This window comes from Sceloporus occidentalis, unplaced genomic scaffold (assembly GCF_023333645.1).
Source record: "Sceloporus occidentalis isolate IW3139 unplaced genomic scaffold, rSceOcc1.0.p SCAF_8, whole genome shotgun sequence".
NCBI lineage: Eukaryota > Metazoa > Chordata > Lepidosauria > Squamata > Phrynosomatidae > Sceloporus > Sceloporus occidentalis.
In genome coordinates this window covers 15,270,709-15,294,149 of record NW_028316988.1, presented here as the reverse complement: position 1 = coordinate 15,294,149, position 23,441 = coordinate 15,270,709, and the positions used below count along the sequence as shown (strand labels likewise).

Below are 23,441 nucleotides of genomic sequence, written 5' to 3'. Positions count from 1 at the left end.
TCGAGAGCCAGCATGGTGCAGTGAAGACATGCCCAAACGTTGGTCCTCCAGATGTTTTGGAGTTCAGCTCCCATTATTCCTGCCCTTTTGACCAAGCTAGAGAGAGCTTCTGGGAGTTGAAGTCCAAAACATTGGAGGACTGAAGTTTGGGAACCACTGGTGTTGTGGTTTGGGTGTTGGACTAGGTCTTTGGAGGCCAGGGTTCAAATCCCTCCTTAGCCATAGAAACCCATTAGGTGGCCTTGGACAAGTCATGTTCTTCCAGCTTCAGGGAATGGCAAACCTTGCCAAGAAAACTCCATGATAGGTGTGCCTTAGGGTTGCCATACGTCAGAAATGACTTGAAGGTACACAAGAACAACCCATATTAGATACTCCCTGGCTACATGGATGGACAACAGTTGTCCAAGGTTGCAGAGATGAACCTTTCCCTAACCCGACATAAAAATGCTGAGGGTTGAACACAGGGACATTTGCACACAAAACCTGCGTTCAATGAACAATGGCTCTTTCCCTGTAGGCTTTCAGATTAGATCCAATTGCTTACCTTGACCTTGCCATCAATGGATTCATAGATGAGGAGGTAACCTGTGACAGGAGCGCGGGGAGGCTTCCATTTGAGCAGCGCTGTTTCGGACTGCACATCCGTGGCGGTCAAGTCCCTTGGTGCATCAAGGGCTGGCAGAAAGACAGAAAGAGAAGAGTCCAGCCCTCAGCTGAAGACTCAGGGTTTGTACACTATCTTCAGAGGAAGACATCTTCCTCTGAAATGTACAGTAGGCCAAAGCCTGGCCAACGTACCTGTGGTGAATTTGGTGGAGATGATTCTACTTTTCTGTGGTCCTTTAATGGCATAGACCCTGAGTGTATACTCAGAGGCTGGACGGAGGCCAATGAGATCGTATTCCACCGTGTTTCCTGAGACGCTCTGAGTCGTTTCTGGCACTAAAGAAGAAAGAGGAACAGATCCTTGATAAGTGAGCAATTCAAGACTAGTCAGGTGCATTCCCTTAATGGCTTCTGAATTTGCTCCATTTGCAAAGCAGGTATTGCTCCCATTAGTAAACTCAGGCCAAAAAGTCTAGAGAAGGCCCATTTACGTACTTTACTTCAATTACCTTGAATCATCACTGCCGCATTCCTCCCTTGGCAAGATTCCTGGGCTGTAGCCACACTGCAAAGTTATAGTACCTCAATACTACTTTAACTGCTATGGGTCCATCCTGTTTAATTTGTAGATTTGTAGTTTGGGGAGGGCATTAGAAAGCTGCGGTGCATGAAGCTCCCAAGTAGTGGATTCTACTAACACTAGAGCTGTTTGGTTAATTAATTAGGATTAACTGGTTAATTAACTAGGATACTTAATTCTTTTTCTGCCACTTGTCTACAAAAGAGCAACAAAATGCAACTTCTTTGACAGTTAGGTTTTCTGCTTGAGCCCCAGATTTTGTGATGGATAGAATCATTTAGGACAAGAAGGGTCCTCCAAAGGGTAAACTAATCCAAGCCTTTTGGTGGAAGGAGAGCCATAGTTTAAACACTCCAAAGAAGTGGCATTCTAACCTCAGTTTAAGATAGGTCAGCTTCTTTCCATCATGGTCTATTCCACTTTCAAACTGCTCTCAGCCTCAGGTGGTTTCAAGGCAATATCCCTTTTCACAATGAGAAAGACTAGAAACTTGTTTTGTTTCTTCTTAAAACAAAATTCAGCACCTAGTACCGCATTCCACCACTTTCCAAGCGCTTGGTGGTACAGCTGTGTAATATGGAGAGCCCTGTATCAGAGAAAGCTGGACTTACCACCTTCGGTGATGTAAGAAATCACGTATTCATCTACTGCAGCGATCGCCGGTTGCCACACAGCCAGTGCTTCAGATTCGGTTATGTTCACAGCCTTTAGTCCCGATGGACTATCCAAAGCTAGAGAGAAGGAGGAGATAAAATAGCGAAGAGTTCATTCTATGTGTATCTCACCTTTTCTTCACAGATTTTAAGGAAGGTCTCCTCCTACCATGCCTTATGCGTACAACAACCCTTATGTATCAACCACCATTGCCTAAACTGCCATTCATATCAAAAACATCAAGTCTATCATTTGAGAAGAACATGTGCATATGCACTTTGCAAAGCAGCACTTTTAGCCTGAGATTCCTCTCCTTCTTCTTGAGAACCAGAGAAGTAGTCCTTAGGGCCAGGTCTGGATATACATCTATTGAGCAATGAATAAAGTGAATGTGGTTGATGGACAACAGCCGACCATTCAGCTCACTGTGTCCTAACTTTCCATGGTGGAAAAATAAAGAGACTCACATAATCTCTGCTATTTCTTGGCTGGCCATAATGTGCCAAAGTGAAGAAGGGACAAGTGCTGGGAATCCAGCCCTCAGAAGACATGAATAAGTTATTACTACCATGGGAATGGGAGGTCATTCGGGAGGTCACTCTGGACTTTCAAAACACGTTGAAACAAAGCAAAAACTGATTATCTTGCGGTGTTACGGGAGAACTACTGGCATCGAGATCTAGACTGAGTGTCATTCATCTTTCACAGTTGACATCTCACTCCTTGGCTCTCTGTTTTAGCGCCTGACAGTTTGATGAAGAAAACTCGCAGCCGAGTTTCAGATGGGAGAGAGACTGAACAGAAGGCAAAATAAAACATGCTCCTGGGTGACCTTTTGTCAACGTCTGGGTCTCTGGAGGCCTCCTTTGCATTTAATCAAAAAACATTCACACCATAAAACTCATTTCATAGTTCTGTGCAACGTTTCACTCATATATGAGGAGCGCATTTCACCGCAAAGCTCCCTCATCCCTGAAATAATGCTTCTCTTTCTTTCTTCATATGTTTGGAATGTCCTTTGAAAACACCAGCCACATCCCTGACCATGGTCTTAAATCTCTGCTTACTTCATTCTCCCACCTAAGGACAAAAAGTACCCAAAGTTTCCTCCCTGCGGGGTGAAACTGAGAATGGTTTGAGACATTTTTCAGTGTGGGCTTTCTGCCAAGCAACCTTCATGTATTGCTTCCATTTTTAGCCCTGTTTCCACTTTCTTCCCTTTCCCCAATGCACACTGGGCACTCCTGCTATGCTCTAGCGTTATCCAGGTTGCGCTTCATGAGTTATTAGGGCCTACTACACATTTGGCTATGGAACATCAGTCACTCCGCCATTGCAAAATGGATGCTCATACCTTGAAATGTCATGGCAGCCCTTAGGTGAATATGGATGTCACCAAAACAAGATTCAGTTTTGCATGCACATTTATGAATGTGCCATTTATGAAGACAAAAGTCCCAAGCAGAATGCAAGTCTAGGCATGTATCTCAGTGACCCAGATGCAATGGTTTACTACTACTCTAAACACCCTGATACCATTGTTAAGATTCCTGGGATTTGTGGTTAGGTGAGGTACTTAGAATTCAATGCCAGAGAGTCCCACTGCTATAATTTGGAGGTGGAATGCAATTTTTAACATTGGTTCTCCTTTGCTTTAAAGTCATGGGTACATACCTGTGGTCAAAGATCCAGAAACAGGCTCACTTTCCTCAAATCCTTTGAGGGAGACAATGCTGACAATGTACTCCACACCAGGAACCAGTTTGACCAGTTTGGTCCTGCTTCTGCTTCCATCTACAGACACGGAACTGGGAAGACCTAGAACAGACAGAAGTTTGAGCATAAGAGGTCCAAAGGCCAAAATCCTCCACATGTGTTGCATAGCTAGCATACATTTCTGGATGTGCTGCTACTCATTGGATGTGTTGTTCAATACCAGTGTGCCACTGAATGTGCAAGTGAATTCACATCCAACCAGCTACCAATTTGGAAGGGGCAGATGAATACACATCGGCTGTGTGTTCATATGTATAGGGCATCATATACACAACTCCACTTCTGTTGACCTGACCTGAGTGTGGATGTTCCTCATTGGATTAAAGTGTCTGACTGAGTTTACTATGGGATCTTAAGCATGGGGTGCAGACCAATGGCCTCATTACCAATACCACAGAGGATTTCAGAGGACATCAGTGGTCTGCAGCTGATTATGCTTCATAGCCAGAAGCTTCTCCAGTCCCTTCCCCATTCTCTACCAGCCACAGAATGACCATTTGGGGGAGCTAGCGGCAAAATCATAAATCCTGAGATTATTGAGTAGGGATCTATTACCGACTTCCAACAGCAGGACTCTTATGCTGCTCTGGACAATGGAAGACGTCAGCCATGACCAACTGGTATCTATGTGTATGCCAACAACATGTCCTTGTCCTACATCCTTCCCTTTCCCCCCTTCCCTTATTGTTCCTTGCTGTGTCTTTTTCTTTGTAATCCTACTTTTGAAAAAGAAGAATGTTGTGTCTTTCACAATACAGTCACAGTTCCCCCTTACCTCCCGTCACGGGTACATAGGTGATCCGGTAACTGTCCACACGGGTCCGCGGGGGTGTCCAGCTGACCACTGCCGAGTTTTCGGTAATATCCGAGAAGGTGATTTCCTTGGGCGATCCCATAGCTAGCCGAGGTCAAAGACATGGAAATAAAGGACAAGGAGGAGTTAGCACATGGCTCCATCAGCCAAGTTGGTAGTAGGAACTGTCAGGAAAGGAAGGCTTTTGGACTCCGATATCCAATCCAGGAGCTGGAGCTACAATAAATATTTGGGTTCAGTGTCGTGACTAGAATGAAAAGTCCCATAGTGTCAAGGCCTCCAGTTCTCAATGTCTGAGTGTTGTAATTTTAACAATAATCTTGCAGTCATATTCCACACACACCAACTCTAAAGAACCTTAGGGTACAAGTGCTACAATTTTCTGTGACAAGAGGAATATTACAAGGTATGTATCATCATCATCATCATCATCATCATCATCCAGAAGAGATGTGTGAACACTAATAAAAAGAACCCCCCAAACTGGCCTGAATCCTATTCTTGGAGCTAATCAGAATAGACGCACTGAATCTATGGCTTTTACTGACATGTTGACTCACATGTTGAACAATTGATCCAATGGGTCTACTCTACAACTAGCCAACAGGATTCAGGAAACAATGGCTGCAATTCACTTGAATGTACAGTTGGCCCTCTATATCCATCAGTTCTTTATCCGTGGATTCCACCATCCATGGCTTGAGTATATATTTATAAGGGACATTATTTTACTATCTGCTGTATTATATTGCATTCACATGCAATCTGGTCGGTGGAGACTGGAGGATTTTCATGGTCCCAATGTATCTCTTAAGCTAGGGAACATGTAGGGATCATGAAGACAGAACAGTCACAAATACATAACTCAAGATTACGCATTTGCAACTGACTTAATGAATTCAAGCCATGATGTTTAAAAAATTGCAGTCAATGTTAATCTCGGGGATTTGTCTACAGATTAACCCTGCTTTCTTTGCCTCTGCATACTTGTAGCTAATGATAAAACCACATGCAAAGCGGAGACGTTCAAGTTTACAAGTTTTAAAGCTAAGGACTTGTGTTTTGATTTGTTTGCTTGGCTGCAGTTGGAAACTTATTTTGGAAAGCCGACTTGTCAAGCCGAGGGGAAGAGCTTTCCAACTTCCCCAGAAAACCTGGCACTGCAAAGTTTACATTCAGCCGTTCAGTTGTAAATACTTTTTCCTCCCGGCAGCAGCCACGAAAACAACTCTGATTATTTTCTCCCCAGTTTTTAAGAAACAAAATAAACAGCCCACACAAGAGATGTCCATTAGCCACCGAAAGACAAAGACCAGAAGCACAGACACAGTAAAAGCATCTATGGAGAGGTGCCAGTTAAAGTTCAACCAACAAAGTTGGGAGAGGTAGGGAGATGTTGTAATAATGTTGTCTTGAATTTGAATTTCCCCTGACATTTTCACTTGGGGAGGAATGATTGCTCAAGAAGGACAAGAAGCTGGGGATGTGGTGTTGCGGTCTGAGTATTGGACTTTGTCTCTGGAGACCTGGGTTTGAATCTCCGCTTTTTGTCAACGTTTTGAGAGGGACTGCAGTCGAAAACAGAAGTTTTTGGACTTGTTCTGGGGATGCAGCCCATGGGGGTTGTGGTTCGTGGGGAAATTGGTCCCTGACCCCTGACATTTGCCTACTCTTGGAATAGATGGATGGATACTTCATACAACGTTGCCAGATGCTAAACCAGAGCCCTTTCGTGCTACACATTCCATGCCATGGCTCCATCTAGGGATGTAGCCAGGATTTTGGGAAGGGGGAACGTCCAGATTAAGTGCCACCATTATAATGGGGCTTGGGCATGGTGGCGCACACCATTAATTGTATTTAACAGAAGGGGGTCCAGACCCCATGGACCCCCCCCCCCCCCCCTTTGGCTATGTCACTGCTCCATATTATGGGATTCTGGGATTTAGCAGTTTCATAAGACATTTCATAGTCTCAGTCATAGATCCCTTGCGACTCACCAGTCTACAAACCTCAGGGTAACATGGGATGCAACCATGCCAAGTAAAGTGGAAGCATAGCACTATAATTGTGTGATGTGAAAGGGCAACCAGTATCCATTTCCATACTTTCAGCCATGGAGGCAGCCTGTGAGAGGTACCGATTTAGGCCTGAATCCTATTGCTAGCCCCAGTTAAAGGAGATGCATTGAATACAATTGGTTTCAGGGGTGTGCTTTGGTTGGCCCTAATAATAGGATCCAGGACTTACAGCCAACATTGGGCTCACACAATGTCCAAAAGATGTAGATGGAAGAATTGTGGAAGATGACTCTTATCTTTTCAGTTTGGATTTGTCTGTGGATTGCACTCCAAATTATTGACTAGAGAGAGATGTGGAAGACACATGCTTGCACACACACACACACACACACACACACATACATGCAAGTGGATAGATCAAGCCTTTCTGTTCTTTGTCACGTTAGAAACAGATAATACCTGTCATAGCTATTGTATTTACAGGTTGGGAACGCCGTCCGCTGGTTACTCCGTAGAGATCAATGTAATATTCAGTGCCTTCTTTCAACCCTGTTATATCTTGTGTGCGCTCATGGCCTGGTACAATGAGCTCCAGAGGGTCCGAGAGCCTGTTGGCATCCCTGATTTTAAGAACAAAACTGTCAAAAGCGCCGTCGTCTGCTGTCCAAGAAAGACGGAAACCATCGGGGGTCGCATCGGACACCAGCAGGTTGTCCACTTCTGGTTCTGCTTCTGGAAATCGGAAGGGGGGAAATAAAAGGAAAAAAGGAGGAGAAACATGGGGGTGTTATTTATTTATTTACAGAAAAGAAGAAGAAACAGAGAAGAAGAATGGAAACGCCACTCTGGAGAGATCTGGCTCAAGTCAGGTCAGGATGTGACGGTTCCAGCCCCAGTTCCATAGAAGTGGAAGTAGTTGGTTGGCTATCCAAAAGAGGAAGAAAATGCATTGAGAGGTTGAAAGCAAGGCACAGTCCAAACCAAAGATGTGGGTGAAGGTGTGGTCACTCTCCCAGAAACCCCCAAGCAGCCCTGATGTACAAAGAAATGAACCACCTTCCCTCTGCCATGCAATATTAAACATGCTGGTAGTAAGCCTTGATGTTCACTGGTTTTCTGTCTTCCATTGGAGTCACTTCACCTTCTGCCAATCTGATTAATAAAAGAAATATGCCCAAAACAATGGCAAAGAACTTGCATCTTCCATTCTGAATCACATCTTAATGTGATCTGTCCTTCTGTACATAAATATCTATGCTTATGTCCATCCTTCTATCTGCTTTGATTCTCACTGCGCATGTTGGACACTTGATGAACGCAATTGAGTTTGTGGTGTCACATGGAAATCTATAATTCCAGTTCCTATGAACAGGTATATTCTGAGCTGCACAAAGTCCAGAGAAGAACAGTTCTTATCTTAAGTCTTTCCTAAATCTGAGCCAAACTAACTTTCTCCATGGACCAAAACTTGGAACTGGACTATGGTGGCTATAGTCTCCAAGGCCAGCATCAAATGGTGGCCCATCACTAGACTACTCATTCTATTCTTTGAAGTCTCTCTACATGTGACTCACCATATATGAAGAACTGTGTTTGGTGAAATATATTTGGTGAAATATATGCTTAGTCTGTGATATCTATTTTGCCTCTACAGATCATCAGTTGATACTGTGTGCAATGAACAACATGCACACATACATAAACGACTTCATGCATTTGAGATGGTATTTTGGAAAGGACATTTCTTGCAACAAAACGCAGCAGGATTTCAGCCTTTGTCTGATCCACTAAACCGCCGTTTTGTCCTTCCAGGTGGAAGGAGCTAAATGAAACCGTCACCCTAGTATCATAGTTTACGATGTTGTCTGTTACAAAGATAGCTGTATCCTTGTCACTTGGCCTTCTGTTTAACTTGACAGAGCTAGATAGGAAGAGATAGTAAAGGTAAAATCCAGAATCCAATTAAACCTACAGCTAAATAGTTATATAGGAAAACCACTGAGATCTTCTAGAAACAGAAATGCTAAGACTATGGCAAAGATAAAACCCAGAATAGGTAGGGATGGCAAGGGATATAAACCCACATATTCTGGTTAGATGGCTACAATAGTATAGAGTTCTGACATTCAAAGACTTGCAAGTTTTCCTCTGCAAGGGTCAATACAACTTCCACACCTGAAGCTAAATCCACACTTGCACTCTTCTATTCAGATATTAAGTGCTATTGGTGCGCAATGTATCCCGAAAGAGTACAGCCAAGTTTTGTTTTAAGAGAATGACCAAGCTTCCACTGTACAGTCTGAAAGAAGATGATAATCAGTTTTACTGACACTAAAAGCAGTTTTCAGTCTGGTTAATATACTCTTAATGGGAAGCCTATGTTTGCTGACTTGAGTTCTACAGTAGACAGGTGGAACATAAAATCGTTAAACAAAATTGTTTCCAAGAATGCTCAATGTAGCTGGATATCTTTGCCTACAATGAAGATAAAAAAAACACAGCTTCATTAAGACTCGAGAATGCTTCAGATGGCTTTATAGTGCGCATGAATCCTACGCATGGGAACGCCATGGAGAATCAGATATATGAAAGCCAGAGATGCCTGACATCTGTGCTGCTGAAGGATACTTCAAGTGCTTGATAGTTCCTCCTTAAAAGAGAACAGTGCTATCACCGGCTTCATCCTCTATTTAAAGCCACCGCCAAAGCTTTCCAACAGAGAGAAGATGGTGGTGGATCTTAAGGTAGTCTTAATGGATTGAGTGTTGGATTTGGAACTGGGGTACTCCAGTTTAATTACTTTATCAGCTTTGAAGTTCCATGCAACCCATCCATTTGCAACTCATCCTAGCCCACAAGGGACTTATAAAGGACATGTTGAAGTTACCCAAGTGCAGGCTTGATGGACTGATGTTCAGGATGAGAGGTGCTCCATCTTGTATGCCCCTCATGCAAGCTGCTTTCTCAAAGTTGGAAAGTGCAAGCAGAATAAATAAGTAAATAAATAAGAATTAATAGAAATAAAAGTATATGGTAGACTGTCCTTTGGCTAGGATAGCAAAGACAACGGAACGCATCAATTTCAGCACGGCTTCTTCTGCTCTTTACATTGTGGTCCTCTGAAAGACAGGAAGTAAACATCTCAAAGAGAGAGAAAGAGAAGGATGGAACCATGTTAGTTGATGCATCAGGAGCCAGTGATGAGGAAAGCTATGAATGTTTGGCAAATGGGGATGGAATGAAAGATCGTCCAGAGAAGTTGAGAGTGAGCAAGGAGAAAGCAAGGCAGGAGGAGATTGCAAGAAAAATACCTGTGAAAGCAACAACGCTTAAAGGTCTTGTTTGGCGACCGCGGGCAAAGCCATAAAGCATAACCTCATAGCCAATGCCAGTAATGAGACCTCTAAGAGGCAGCTGACGTTGAGTTCCTGGAAGGAGGAACTCCTGGGGGTCCAGCAGTTTGCCAGAATCCACCACGACTACAAGAAAGCTGTCAAAGGCATGCTCTGAGGCCATCCAGGAGACTGTAAATCCATATGGGTTAATATTTGAGACAGTGAGGTTTTCCAGTGTGGGCAAAGACTCTAGAAAGAAGGGAAAGGTGTGGGGAAAAACTGAGTTAGATGTGGTCAGTTGGTCAACTTGATATAAAGTATAGATTTTGGAGGGAATTTTGGGAACTGGCATCTACTGTAGTGTTATATTTTAAAGATACATATGTAAGATCCAGGGTTGATTCATACAGATAGTATCTGCAGCACTGAGCATCTCCAGTGATGGTGTGAATAACCCACATCATCCACACACAAACCCTGTGAGGTGGTCAGTGATGCCTGCATAGAATCATAACACTCTTTGATTGGAATCAACCAAATTAGACTCATTGAAACAACTGTGGATTGCTGAGTTAACACATAAGTAAATCCAGTTGCTTCAATGGATCTAGTCTAGTTGGAAATAACAAGATTTAGGCTCTTGGGTTTGTTTTCATTTGAAGAGGTAGAGAGCCACAGAAGGTCCATTTGAAGAGGTGGACAATCATAGAGGACCTCTTTGGTGTACCCAGCTCTATTTTGGCTCTTTCAGATGCCATGGATTGAAACCCATAATTTTACAAAACCTAATTTCTATTGTTTCACAGTTTTGAGACTTTTTTTTCCAGACCAAGAGGACCGAAACAGTGGCTAATATTATTATTATTAGGAATCCAGGGGTTACAGACAGAGCACTGTAGGCTACATGTGGCCCATAGGGTACATAATTTCCATCCTTGCTACAGAACAACACTAGTTAGTATTGTCCTGCATGATACCTCTGATTTTGGCACACTTTTCCTTACAATTGTATTGCATCATGGGACCTGTGGTCTGTAGCACTTGAAGAAACCGTAGACCATAATGGTATGAACTCTGTTGTTAGTCACAAAAGGGCTATTGGGAGGGCATAACTGTGGGAGGGGGGAGCAAAATAAAATAAAACCAAAAGACCCAATTACTTTTAAATGTATACCTGTCATCACCAGAGAGACGAGGGGATCAGATTGCCCCCCATCTGTGGTTGTGCCCTGAATGTTAATGTCATAGTCAGTATAATCTACTGAGCCTGAGATGAGCGTTTCGGGAGCTTCTTCTGACTCAGAAAGTTTCAGATGCTCCAGAGGCAGATAGGAATGTCTAACATTTACAGCCAACTTGGAAAGAGGCTCATCCCTTGCAGTCCAGGAGAGGTTGAAGGTGTTGACTTTAGCATTTGTGAGTGTGAGCATGCCCAGCTGTGGGTCGACCTCTGAAGAAGAGAAGGGACATAAATTGGAGAGAAGGGGAAGAGACAGACATTATTGGGGAAAGCTATATGGCCAAACACTGAGGGATGTGTCTCATGCAAACAATAAAGGTTTCATGGATCATCCCATAGCCTCCCATTGGGCAATCACCAGCTAGAAATGTGGCAATGATAATTGAAACTGAATGCATGCACCCATGCCCTTTTAGCCCAGTAGTGTCATATGGATGCCATCTAAAGTCATGGAAAAGGACTATTCCCCTTCTCTAAGGTAACAGAGAAGGGATGTTGGCTTGGGAAAAGAAATGGGTGTGAGCTGGAAGTGAGCGGTTTTGATGATGCTCATGGTGTAAATGATGCTTGAGTGACCCCAATTAAGGACACATGCTTGAACTGCCTTCATGCTGCCAAACAGTGACAAGCAGTGTTCACATGTTTCCCTGCCATGATTCTCATGACCCAGAGACGAAAACTAGTTCAGCAAGAATGCAAGTTCCTCTGAAGAGGAGAGAAGATATGTTGGAAGACAGACAACAAACATGGTTCCATCAGACTGACATGCAAACTGGAAATGGTTTTCCTCTGCACATGTGCTCCGTTTGAGCATTCTCAAAGCATGCGTTGGCATTCAGGACAGTCAGAGCCCTTGGGTCTCAAAGGCCTCTCCATGCAATGCAAGTTGAGAGCATCTCATGAGGCAAGATGTAGAAAGACCTCAATAGCTTTGAGATACCCATTGTTGACCAAATCCTCTAGTGACCCCAGAAGATGCGCTAGGATCCTAATTGTTAAGACATTGAGGACAAACGTAGAAGTGACAGCCATCCAGGTTGATCCTCCAGAAAGAAAAGGGTGTTATTTTCCATTCCAACAACTGGCTTGGTCTCATTTGATCTGCAAAGTGCCAGTCAGAATGTACTTCATGCACCCCTCTTTGGGTGATATATTGAAAGACTGGAAAATACAAGGACCTAAGGATTCTCCTAAAATTAGTGGAAGCCGTTTGCTCTTCGGACCACTTCATGAAAGAAAACGTTACATGCAAAGAACTGCTTCCCACAAAGTCAAGAGCCTTGGATTATCCAGACCTCATGATGAGAAAGACAAGGCAGGCAAAATGGAAAAAGAGAAGAAGGCAAGAGCAGAATGATGCAGATTAGGTTTGTAGACGTTCCAGAAAGATGTCGGGTGGAATAAGTACATATACATACATTTATATACACACATATATGTACATAGTATCCAGCCACATGTCTATATATGCACACAGAAAAGAGGAAGATGATGTAGATCGATGCGTGTGCATATATAAAAGAACCGATCAGGGTTCCAGACATTGAATTTCCTTAATTGTGGGGACATATGTGATCACATTGCTCTCCTGCCCAAGTGCTATCAGATTACAAGAAATGGCACCTCTTTCAAATGAAGACAGGATAAGAAAGAGGGGACTACAGCAAAAGAAACTGAAGAGAGAAACAACAGATATCGGAGAAGATATACCTGTGGTAGCCAGAACTGTCAAGGTCTGGCTACTTTGCCCATCAACCAAGCCATGAAGCTGGAGAGTATAACTAGACCTTGGTCTTAGACTGGAGAGAACAATGTTCCGGATGTCCCCTGGCACTGTGTGCATCTGGGAGTCCAGAGACTGGTTCTTGACGTTTCTAACCTCTAAGAGAAAATGGTCAAAGGCAAAGTCCTGTGCTTTCCAAGTGAGGAAGAGTCCATCAGAGGTGACATTTGAAACTGTCAGCTCGCTAAGCAGTGGTTCAGCTACTATGAGGAGGAAAGAGACAAAAAACACACACCTTTGGATTAACATTGGCAATGCTTCTAAAAGCTGGGTACAAAACGGGTGGGAGACAGAAGAGATGAGGAATCTACTTTCTTCATGAGATACATCATTCTATCATGTCTACCCTTCTCACCTTTTCTCTAAGTGAAACATACCCAAGTATTGTAACCTTTCCTCACAGCAGTGTGTTGCTCCAGACTCTTGCACCTTTCCCCAGGTCTACAATGTGGTTTTTTTTCCAGGTGTGGTGACCAGAACCATGCGCACTATTCCAAATATGGTTCCACCATGGATTGCTATGAGGGCACTACACCTGACTTTATAGACCTCCATCATATCCCTCATTATTCCTCCTATTCTCCCTTTCTCCCCTAAACTGAAATCCTCAACTGTTGTAACTGTTTTTTTGTAGATGAGGTTGTCTACATTTAGATGGCATGTTTTCACCTTTGGCTATAAGGCAACAGAAAGCACAAGCAAATGTACATCAATAAGGTCCTGGAAAGAAGGCTGTGGAAGAAAGAAAGCACATATTAGCATATGAAGTAGAACAGATCGTATACCTGTAGTTGCTGCAGCATTTAGTGTCTGAGATTGGAAACCACGAGTGATTCCATAGAGGTAGATAATGAAATCGGTTTTGGGGGACAGCCCTGAGATATGTGTAGTCCTTAAATGTCCAGAGACATTGAACACCTTGGGTTCCAGCAACCTGTTAGAATCAATAATCTCAATGGTAAACATCTCGAAGTCTCCATTGGTGGTCGTCCAGGAAAGGTTGAAGCTCTCAGGGGTAATGTCCGAAATGGTTAGATCACCGACATCTGGTTTTTTGGCTGAAGAAGGGAAACAACATTTACTCCTTTGTATATGAGAGAACTGGATCAACTTCTCTTTGCATTCCAGTTTTATTCCAGTTTGCTAAGCAGGAGATGGAATGGAGAGACCAGCTCAAGCGAGAAAGAAGAGGACCCCATATTGGGAGAAAAGCAGAATAAAATAAAGACATACAATTCAATTGGCAAGGAAGAAGCAAAAGCAGAGAGTCTTTGCAAAGCAGCAGGTATGGACAGCCTGGCGGAGGAGACAACTCCATAGCATCCAAGAGAAAATGTTCCCTCATAAGATCCTTTGACGGCAATGCGGGCATGGCAAGTTAAAACAAACGGTCTGATAGAAACTGCACAGCTGCATGCAAGGAGGAGCGGGTTCAATTTCTAGGTGCCTGTTTTCTAATGGTGACTCTGGGGTTTTATCTGCAGAATCAGATTTGTAATGCATTATTGATGCCGCAAGGATTTCTCCAAAGAACCACAAAGGGAACTGGGGACAAAACAGATTTAATCATGAAAAGAAAGGTTTTGGGTCAAGGATCGCAGTGATTTGTGTGTGGATGAGAAAGGGAGAGAACTGGGTCAGTTATCTTTAAAATTTCAGAAGATATCTATAAAATTAGTCATCTCTGGGCATGTGTAAGGTCTCCATAGGTTTAGGATTAGAGCTTTCAATGGCAGAAGACGCTACTTCCATCTAGAGTCCTGCAAAGTTCCTTTCCTTTTAGGACTGAGAAGTTGTGTTCTGCTATTTATGATCTTTGAGTAAGAAAAACAGATGGATAAATTGACCTCTGGTTCTACCTCCTCTGATATTTTTACTATTGGGGAAAAACAGGGAGCAAAGAGCATGCACATTGGTGGCCCTCCTGATCTTTCCAGCAAGCCATTCCAAAGCTTAGCCATTCGTAGGAGATTAAACCTCCAAGCTAGAAGAAACAATCATTAGAAAGCTGCCAAAACAACTGGTCCAGAAATTGGATGGAGACTTGGACTCTTTCTGCAAAGGAAGAAAAGCAAAGAAAGGAGGAACCTGAATAAAGAGAAGGGATTGAAAAAGGAGATACCTGTGGTAGACTCAACCAAGAGGGGTTTGGTTCTGTAGCCCTGAGTGACACCATAAAGGCTGATGGTGTAGAGAGTGTTTGGCAGGAGGCCACTGAGATCCACAGACCGTAAGCCACCTGGAACGGTGAGATTCCTTGCATCTTCTGGCAGGTTAGACTCCCGCACCTGAATAACAAAGGTCTCATAGGCCCCATCCGCAGCGGTCCAGGTGAGCTGGAATCCATCCCAGTGAACTTTGGAGACTGATAAATTCCCCAGCTCAGGTTCCTCCTCTGGAGAAGGACAGAGAGCCAATTGGTTAATCAGATTTGCAAGCCGACGTAGCCAGGGAGAGCCAAGGCTTCGTAAAACTGGGGCTTTCTCATTAATGAGTTCCACTTGCAGCCCATTTCGTATTTATGAGCCCGTCTCCCTTTCGCTTACACACACGACTCCTATTGATTTTCCTTTATGAGAGAATTGTAGGATCAGGTTTCCAGAAGAGACTGAATAACCTCAGCCAAGAAAGCAGGCGGGATGGTGAGATTAAGTCACAGGACCTCAAAGGCAATTTGGGGCACTGCTCTCCCCTGAAATTGTTTGACAAGCGTTAATTATGCTTCCCAGGGCCTTGGAAGGATTTAGGCTGCCGCTTTATGAAAACCTATTAAGAATTCAATATTTGCAGATCCAAAACTATTACGGCAATGTGGTAATGAGCCAAGCTGAGAATGCAGAGGCATGGAAGAGGTTTTGATGCTAATGGCATTCCCTGAACTGGTGTGTCCTTTGAAGATATAGCACAAGCTCTGTTCATTACCTACCTCCAAAGCACAATTCGGAGACAGGTAAGGAGCCAAGGCTGGCCTGGCACTTTCTTATAGACCTGGGGTTCCCAACCTTTGGATCTCCATTTGTTTCGGACTTCAGCTCCCAGAAGCCCCAGCCAACTTGGCCAACCATCAGGAATTATGGGAGCTGAAGTCCAAATCATCTGGAGGACCAAATGATGGGAACCACTGTTGTAGGCTGAGGCACAAGGCGATATGGTACAGCTGGTGACTCCTAGGCTAGTTTGGTGGTGAATTTGCTCTGACTCTTAGGTTGCCTGTGCAATGCAGAATTAATAGACACCATTTAACTGCCATGGCTCAATGCTATGTAATGCTGGGATTTGTAGTTTTGTGAGATATGTTGCCTTCAACAGAGAAAGCTCTGGTACCACAACAAGCTACAAATTGCGGGTTTCCATAGGATGGAGCCATGGGAGATATAGTGCTGTCAAATTGCACTAATTCTGCAGTGTGGCAGCACTCTCACTCCAAATTTTAAAGGTACTAATCACATCTGGAGGGGATAGAGTTCAACACTATGGAGGGCTACTTTGCAATGACTCGAAAGTGGTTTCACCATCCTCCTGACGTGGAAACTTGGTTCTGCTCCTCATCAGCTCCATTTCTTCTACACAGAGAACATGACTTCTGTATAAATTCTATAAGCATGCAGCTGTTGGGTAACTGCTATTTCTGCAAGCAAGTTGTCAATAGCAGTCGCATCATCTCCCTAGCAAAGAGAGAATGGATGCTATGTCTCCAGAGCATGCAGGGTTGCAAACGTTCATGCATTGTCATTCCAAAAAAAGAATCATCTCAATGACCAAGACTGGATGAAGATATTTTGCTGTTCTCTTCGTTTTGTTTTCAGAAACCAACTGGATTGGAAGGAAATATGAATGCATCGTCTTCCACTTTTGAACCCAGCAAGCTAGTTTAGGATTTGAAGGAAAGCTCTGTGATATTGTCCTCTTCAAGAGGTGGCAATGGTCAATGTTTTGTTGTTGCTGTTTTTGCAAGTCCAAAAATGTAAAACATCTCGCTTTGGTTGACCTTTCTTTTCCATGGAGAGTTAAGACACCCTTTCTTCTGGAGAATGGGAAAAGCCACAATAAGTTCTTGATATTCGTATCATTTCCCATGTTGGGTAAAGCTGTGGGACGTTGCAATCCAACAACATCACCGCTTGTTTCCCAGCTCTGTGACAATGTATCTTTCCAAACAGAATCAAAATACTGCTGTGTTACAAGAATGTTCATCCATGCAAAAGTCACAGGAGAGAAGAAGCCAAACGCCAGGCTTGGGTTTGACGTCTATTCATCTCTTGTGACATTTAAGCAAGTTGACATTACCGGCAAGAGACAACATACACCGACCTTGCAGGGTTAACGGCATCTCGAAACGTTCCTTAAATCCGAAGCCAAATGTCAACACTTATTCAGACACCATGCGCTTTGGTTAGTCATGAGCACATCTTGCTCATAGATGGGCATGCAATCGAGTTTGTCGTCATCATGCAGTTGTGTCAAGGTTGTGCAGCTGTGGCACATTTGGGGTCATGCAACCGACCAAAAATGTCACAAAACAAAATAGAAAACCTGGAAAGTGGATGGATCGTTTTAGGCCCGGTGTGAGATCTATTGCTATAGCTATTGCTACTTTGAGCAGCTTTGGAAAGAATGTTTAAATGGAGAGGTGGTTTCGCCTTTTCTTCTTGAATGCATGATTCCTACTAATATTATCTCTTTCTAGAACACAGTCAAAGCGATGGAAGCATGAACCTCGACAGAGAGCCTTGCGGAGATTTTTAACCTCCAAAAACGAGGAAACACACAGAACTATAATAAATACAAGAGATGCAGAGGCTGAGATGAAGGGATAGAAGCCAGACATAGCAGGTAGATTAATAAAGAATAAATACAGGCGGGAGTTGAGAGCTTCTTGGACGAACAACAGATACGGGGCTATAAACATTCCTTCCAAAAGTGAAATTCCTGTATTTATTATATTCTGCTCTAAGTGAAGCCTGCAGCTTAGGCTTCTGCCTTCTCTATATATGGCACATGCTGCTTCTCCAGAGGATATGAATGCCAAAAAGAATTCCAGTGCAATTTCTCACTGCTATTTCTAATATGGAGGGGAATTCTGCTAGAAGGGAAGGTTTCATAGGGCGCTGGCTGTGGGACACAATTCTGTCGATTCCATATTGCCGTCCCTTTTATCCCCAAAGGTGGATGTAAACACTTTTGATGTGCATAGGGTTCATCTTTAAACCCAACGGATTGGTGTTAAGGAGCTACAAAACAGAAGAAGGTGAGATGCAAAGGGAACCAACCCTCCTATAGCTCAAAGATAAGGGTCATGGCTAGGGATGGAAAGAAACTGTAATCCAATGCTCAAAGCACTACATGATGCTAGATCTCTTATTTATGCTCTGCAAGACAGCTACTTTTGTCTAGGCAGAGAAAGCAGTAACTTATTTTCTTGGGAGCACAGCTTTCAAACTATGCTTATATTTGCTTCCATGAGATGCCTTTGAGGGATCTAAGCATCAAAGAAGCCATCTGAGAAGACCAACTTTGGGTTATTCAGGCGGCTTTTTCATGGCCTGATGACCAGGTCATGAGCTTCCCTCTAGGAATATAAAGAAGCTTTGGGTCATTTAAGGGCAATAGATGAAATAATATGCCTCATGCAATTTGGCTCAGGAAGGGAAGCTTCTCACCCATCCTAGAGGAAGAAATGAGGGAAGCGTTGGCTTCTTGAAATGCATCCCACCATCCTTGGGGCCTTTCTTTGAAAGATCCTTCTGATCCTTATATGCTAGGACAAGAACGACTCCAGCCGGCAGCAAGAGGGAGGTCTCCCTCCCAAAAACCTTGCTCTGCCCTTGATGCATGAGCTTTCGTGTTGACTGACACTTCAGTGCCGAGACCTTAGTGTCAAAAAATAACCCTGGACTGAGAAGTACAGAGAAACAAGCCTTGGAGGGCTTGGATGCCAATTCCAAAAAAGCCCAGCTTTTTCAAGACCACACAGTGGGGCTCTTGGGATGGCTTTGGTTCAAACTGCCTTGTGCGTTTCTTGGAAGGATCTGGGTATCCATCATCTTCAAGGGGAGAGATAGATTGGGAGCAGATAAAAGCTTTGTGCAGTTGCGCACCCTCCCATTATATATAGCTCTCCAAGAAGAAAAGAGACTTTGCCTGTGAGGTTATAATGTATTCCACACTTTCTCGGGGAGAGAGAGCTTTCTGTAGGTACTTAAACATTTCTTTTATGTGGACATCTCCTGGTGATTTACAGCATGCACATTTTGGGATTATTACCCAGCAAATTGTTAAAATGCATCATCTGCTTCCATGATCCAAACTGCACAAAATCAGATCTGGGAGTAAAGCTAGAAAGGTTCAAAATGCATGATGCTAGCATTCATAGCTCATTCTCACAGGAGAAGAAAAGGATAATGTCAGTTATGACATTCAAGTCATTCCCGACTTCTGGCAACCCTACAGTGAAATGATCATGGGGTTTTCTTGGCAAGATTTATTCGGAAGGGGTTTATCTTTGGCTTTCTCTGAGGCTGAGAGGATGTGACTGGCCCAAGGGCGTCCAGTGAATTTCCATGGCTAAATGGGGATTTGAACCCTGGTCTCCAGAGCTGTAGTCAATCGCTCAAGCCACTATATCCAGCTGGCTCAACTAATGCCAGGGCAGAAATGGATATAAATGTTTTTGGAGTTCTATATTTATTCTGTTTTCGAAATCACTTTCCTCTTACTCCAGATGCCAGGATTATATGTAACAGAGATGCTTCCGCTCACAAACCAACCGAACGAGGAAACGGACACCTGGTAATAGTTACTGTAAAAAATGCCTTTCGGATTGTGTTGTATTTTGCAGCAAGCAAGGCCAACATGGCTGAATATATTTCCACACTTCCCTTGTGGTTTCTATATGCGCCATCAAAGAGGAAATTCTGAAGTATTGTATAATATAATTTAGAAGGGAAAGAGGGGTGCTTTTCAATGTTTTTCAGCTCAGGGTTCCAGAAAACAGATGGAAAGACATGGACACAAAACTCCAGATGGCATCAATCACTTGCCCATGCCAGTTTTCTCTCCTTTCAAAGCACTTTGTTCCTGTTTTAATGCTGAAACATCTAACACAAAGGAAACTGAAGGAGGGGGATTCAACCTCCAGGCTCTAATCTTTCTATTTATCCACATCTTGTAAATGTGTACATTAGGGAAACGGTGGTCTTGTTACTTCCTCTCCAGCCACATAGACCTGGAGCTGAGGCTTTGGGTTTGGAGAGAAAGAAGACAATACGGTAAAGCCAATGTTCAGAATCTGTTTTGTATTCCCTCCCCAATTGTTGCATAGAAGATACGGCCACATAGCAGGGCATTTGCCGCAATGACGCTTTGAAAAACCTCAGCATCCAAAACCCTGTAGGAACGCTAGAAACAAAACGTATAGTTAATCGAGGAATTAGAGACCAAAATGGTACGTACCAGTAGTACCGGTCACCGTTGAAGGTTTGCTCTTGTGCCTTCCTTTCTCGGCCACAAGGTTGATGGTGTACTCTATCCCAGCATCCAAGGACCTTAGGATGTGAGATGTGCTATCAGCAGGGATCTCTATTTCGTTCCTCCTCCCAGAAGGAGTCAGGTAACTAAGACGATAGCGGTCAATTTTGGCCAAGGGCCGCTTCCAACGCAAGGTGAGGGTAGTTTCGGTAGGGTCGGTGACCTCCAAATCCTTGGGGCTGTCTAGATCTGCAAGGAGAAAGAACTCTTTCTTTGAAATAAATATTGCCAATAAAAAAGTTATATCTTGTCCAAGACAGCTAACCTCTGTCAGATCTCATAGCTTGGATTCAGATTGGATGTGCCATTTGGACCACACTCCTTGATATAAGATACCATGGTAGGCAGATGGACGCTTGTGGTTCAGAACTGGCCCTTTGACAAACAGCAGTTGGCCAACATTTTGAATGGATACAAAGGAGCCTTTTAGCCCAAGCCAACCTTGTCTCCCAATCAAGGAAAGGGAAAACCCAAGAAGAATCTATGCTCTGCCCATGGACTCATTTTCGTGGCTTCTTCCTTCCAGAAGAAAGCATCAATTAGCAATGTGCTGATATAAGGGGAAAGGCTGCTAGTATGCTCTGAACTTGCATGGTTTATTACATACAAGAGCTTAGCAGCCTCCCCCAATTTGGAAACATAGATCTATTGGTGATATTATAACTCCATATTTTTCCATTAAAAACCCCCCCACACATATATTTTACTGGTTTGGCAAATGTCTGCAAGCCTGTCCAAACTCTAGAGTTAATCTTTACACTGAAGGACAACTTGAGATCAATTTGATCTGAATTATGTGGGTGGCTCTGTAAGCTGTGTTGGTGAAGTAGAGGTGGCTTTAATAGTCCTGGCTAGTGAATTATCAATGAACTGTAAATTGTTCACCCACATAAGATACTGAAGATGGAGGAGATGAGTGTTTGACTCTAATGCCAAGAGAAGACACTTGTGTGAGTCACCAAAAACGGGGATCAGAGGGAGAGAATCATAGCTATATTGATCTGCAGTGGCTTTAGAAGCATTCCTTCCGATATACCAGCTTCCTTGCCCAGATTTTGCCACAGTCAAGTAGGAAGATCTGCAATGATTCGGAGAACCATAATATGAAGCTTGGGTTGGCCATGCATATCCATCATGACCCACTCTTTACTCTCTTCCTTTGTTATTCTCCAATGTATAATGATCAGCACTAAGCCTTACTACTTTCATCCAGACCTGGAAAATGTATTCACCTTGCCAGGAATCCCTGAAATCAGTACTTTAAGTTATAAAATATGGAAGCTGAAATTAAGACCTGTGACTTCCCAGGTTCAAGCCCAGTGACACTTGACCAGAATTTTTTGTTCATTTGATGTCATGTTGGAGAAGGAAGAGGGAGGACTTTTCTTACCAGTTCCAGCATTAATGGTGGCTGGGCCACTTTCCTTGTCCTGTTTCACAGCTGTCACCCCAATGCCATATTCTGTTCCGGGCCTCAAACCTAAATGAAAATGAAAAAAAATTATTAATGCAGCCACTGCTTGAATAAAAAATAAGAGTTAATTACACATCCATTAATTGTAAATGTCAGGTTTGGCAGTCTATGCTCTCCTTTTGTTCCAGCTGCCACTGCTGTGGTTTCTAAGGGACAGAAGAGCGGCCAGAATCCATTGGACTTAATCTCCTCCTCCGCTGCCATCTCCTTTTCCTTGCGTGTCATGTCTTCTGAGCTTATAAACTTGAGTGAATGGATATGTCAAAGTCACAGTGTGTAAGATGCTTGTGGTGGTGTAGTGGTTTGAGTGTTGGACTATGCCTCTGGAGACCAGGGTTCAATTTCCGATTTGGTCATGGAAACCCATTGGGTGAACTTGGGCAAGTCACACGCTCTCAGCCTCAGAGGGAGGCAATGGCAAACCTTCTCTGAACAAAGCTTGCCGAGAAAACCCATTACAGAATCCCATTATGGGAAAAAGATTGGATATAAATCCTTGAAATAAATAAAAAAATAAATAAACCCTATGATAGTTTTGCCTTAGGGTTGCCATAAGTCAGAAATGAACTGAAGGCACACAACACCACCACCAAAGATGCTCAGGGAGCCTTTTGGGATGATAGTCATGGCATAAATGCTATAAATTAATAAATAGACCTTGGGATGAATCCTACTCATTTGTCCCAAATCTAGTAGACCCATAGAACCAATTGTTGAATGATCAGTCCACATGTCAGAGAATCCCATTGGTTTAATGGGTGTCCTTTGGTTGAGGTACACAACAGGCTTTGGGATGATTTATTTCAATGGGAATTTTGCTACTTTCAAGAACCTTACCTGTAAGTGTGGCTTTGGTGGTGGCTTGGTCGCTTCTGGGCACAGTGACCTCAAGATGATCTCCCCCAGAAATGGGGGCATATTTGATCCTGTATATTTCAGGCATTGCTTGGCTGTTCTTCCATTCAAGGGTGATGGTGCTGTCGGTCTGAGAGAGGCGTTTCAGATTTCTTGGAGCATCCAGATCTACACAGAAGTGGAGAGAAAGAATGTAACATTTCCTGATAGCAAATTCGGGGCATACCAAGGAACGGCTCACTCTGTGGAGTTTATCACATGGGACGGATCCTGTATAGGTTTGTAGATACACTCTGGTACTTACCTGTGACAAAGGTTTCTGTCACAGGATCGCTCTCCATGTCCCCTCGTCGGGACACTAGCGTCACTTCATATTCTGTGTGTGGCTTCAGATTTCCAATGGAGTACTGGCTTTCGTCATCGGAGAGGTCAATCGATGTTCGGTCCCCTGGAGCATTCTTGGGCCCAAAAGTCAACTCCACACCATCAATCTCAGCCAAGGGTTTAAACCATGTGATCAAGGCGGTGGTGTCGGTCACATCCTTTGCTTCGATCTGGCTGGGAGCATCCAGCCCTAATATCAGAAGGAAGGGCAACACGGGCATCTTAAATTAGGGGGACAAGATCCAATAGTATACTTGGTATTCAACAGCTCTGGCTTTGGCGTGGCTACTAGACTCTTAGGATGCATGCATCATTTAAACAGCATACCTCCAAAGTGACCTTTATTTTGGCCTATCTGTATGGCCTCATAGGCTAATAACACCCAATGG

General features: G+C 43.5%; 1 protein-coding gene across 4 annotated transcripts in view; it reads right to left on the bottom strand.

The window, feature by feature from the left end:
• TNC (tenascin C) overlaps positions 1 to 23,441 on the bottom strand; it is a 47,989-nt gene that overhangs the window by 5,624 nt on the left and 18,924 nt on the right. Inside the window, exons 7-21 of one of the 4 annotated variants that reach the window (XM_089534904.1) lie at positions 22,973 to 23,242; positions 22,651 to 22,836; positions 21,730 to 21,819; positions 20,265 to 20,528; positions 14,935 to 15,207; positions 13,598 to 13,870; positions 12,740 to 13,012; positions 10,964 to 11,239; positions 9,766 to 10,038; positions 6,914 to 7,186; positions 4,395 to 4,517; positions 3,518 to 3,661; positions 1,801 to 1,920; positions 802 to 945; positions 548 to 678 (exon numbers count right to left, since the gene is read on the bottom strand). In XM_089534904.1, coding sequence (XP_089391030.1) covers positions 548 to 678; positions 802 to 945; positions 1,801 to 1,920; positions 3,518 to 3,661; positions 4,395 to 4,517; positions 6,914 to 7,186; positions 9,766 to 10,038; positions 10,964 to 11,239; positions 12,740 to 13,012; positions 13,598 to 13,870; positions 14,935 to 15,207; positions 20,265 to 20,528; positions 21,730 to 21,819; positions 22,651 to 22,836; positions 22,973 to 23,242 — 3,113 coding nt within the window. The remainder of the gene's footprint in view (positions 1 to 547; positions 679 to 801; positions 946 to 1,800; positions 1,921 to 3,517; positions 3,662 to 4,394; positions 4,518 to 6,913; positions 7,187 to 9,765; positions 10,039 to 10,963; positions 11,240 to 12,739; positions 13,013 to 13,597; positions 13,871 to 14,934; positions 15,208 to 20,264; positions 20,529 to 21,729; positions 21,820 to 22,650; positions 22,837 to 22,972; positions 23,243 to 23,441) is intronic. The other 3 variants (XM_089534901.1, XM_089534902.1, XM_089534903.1) reach the window with 3 other exon arrangements.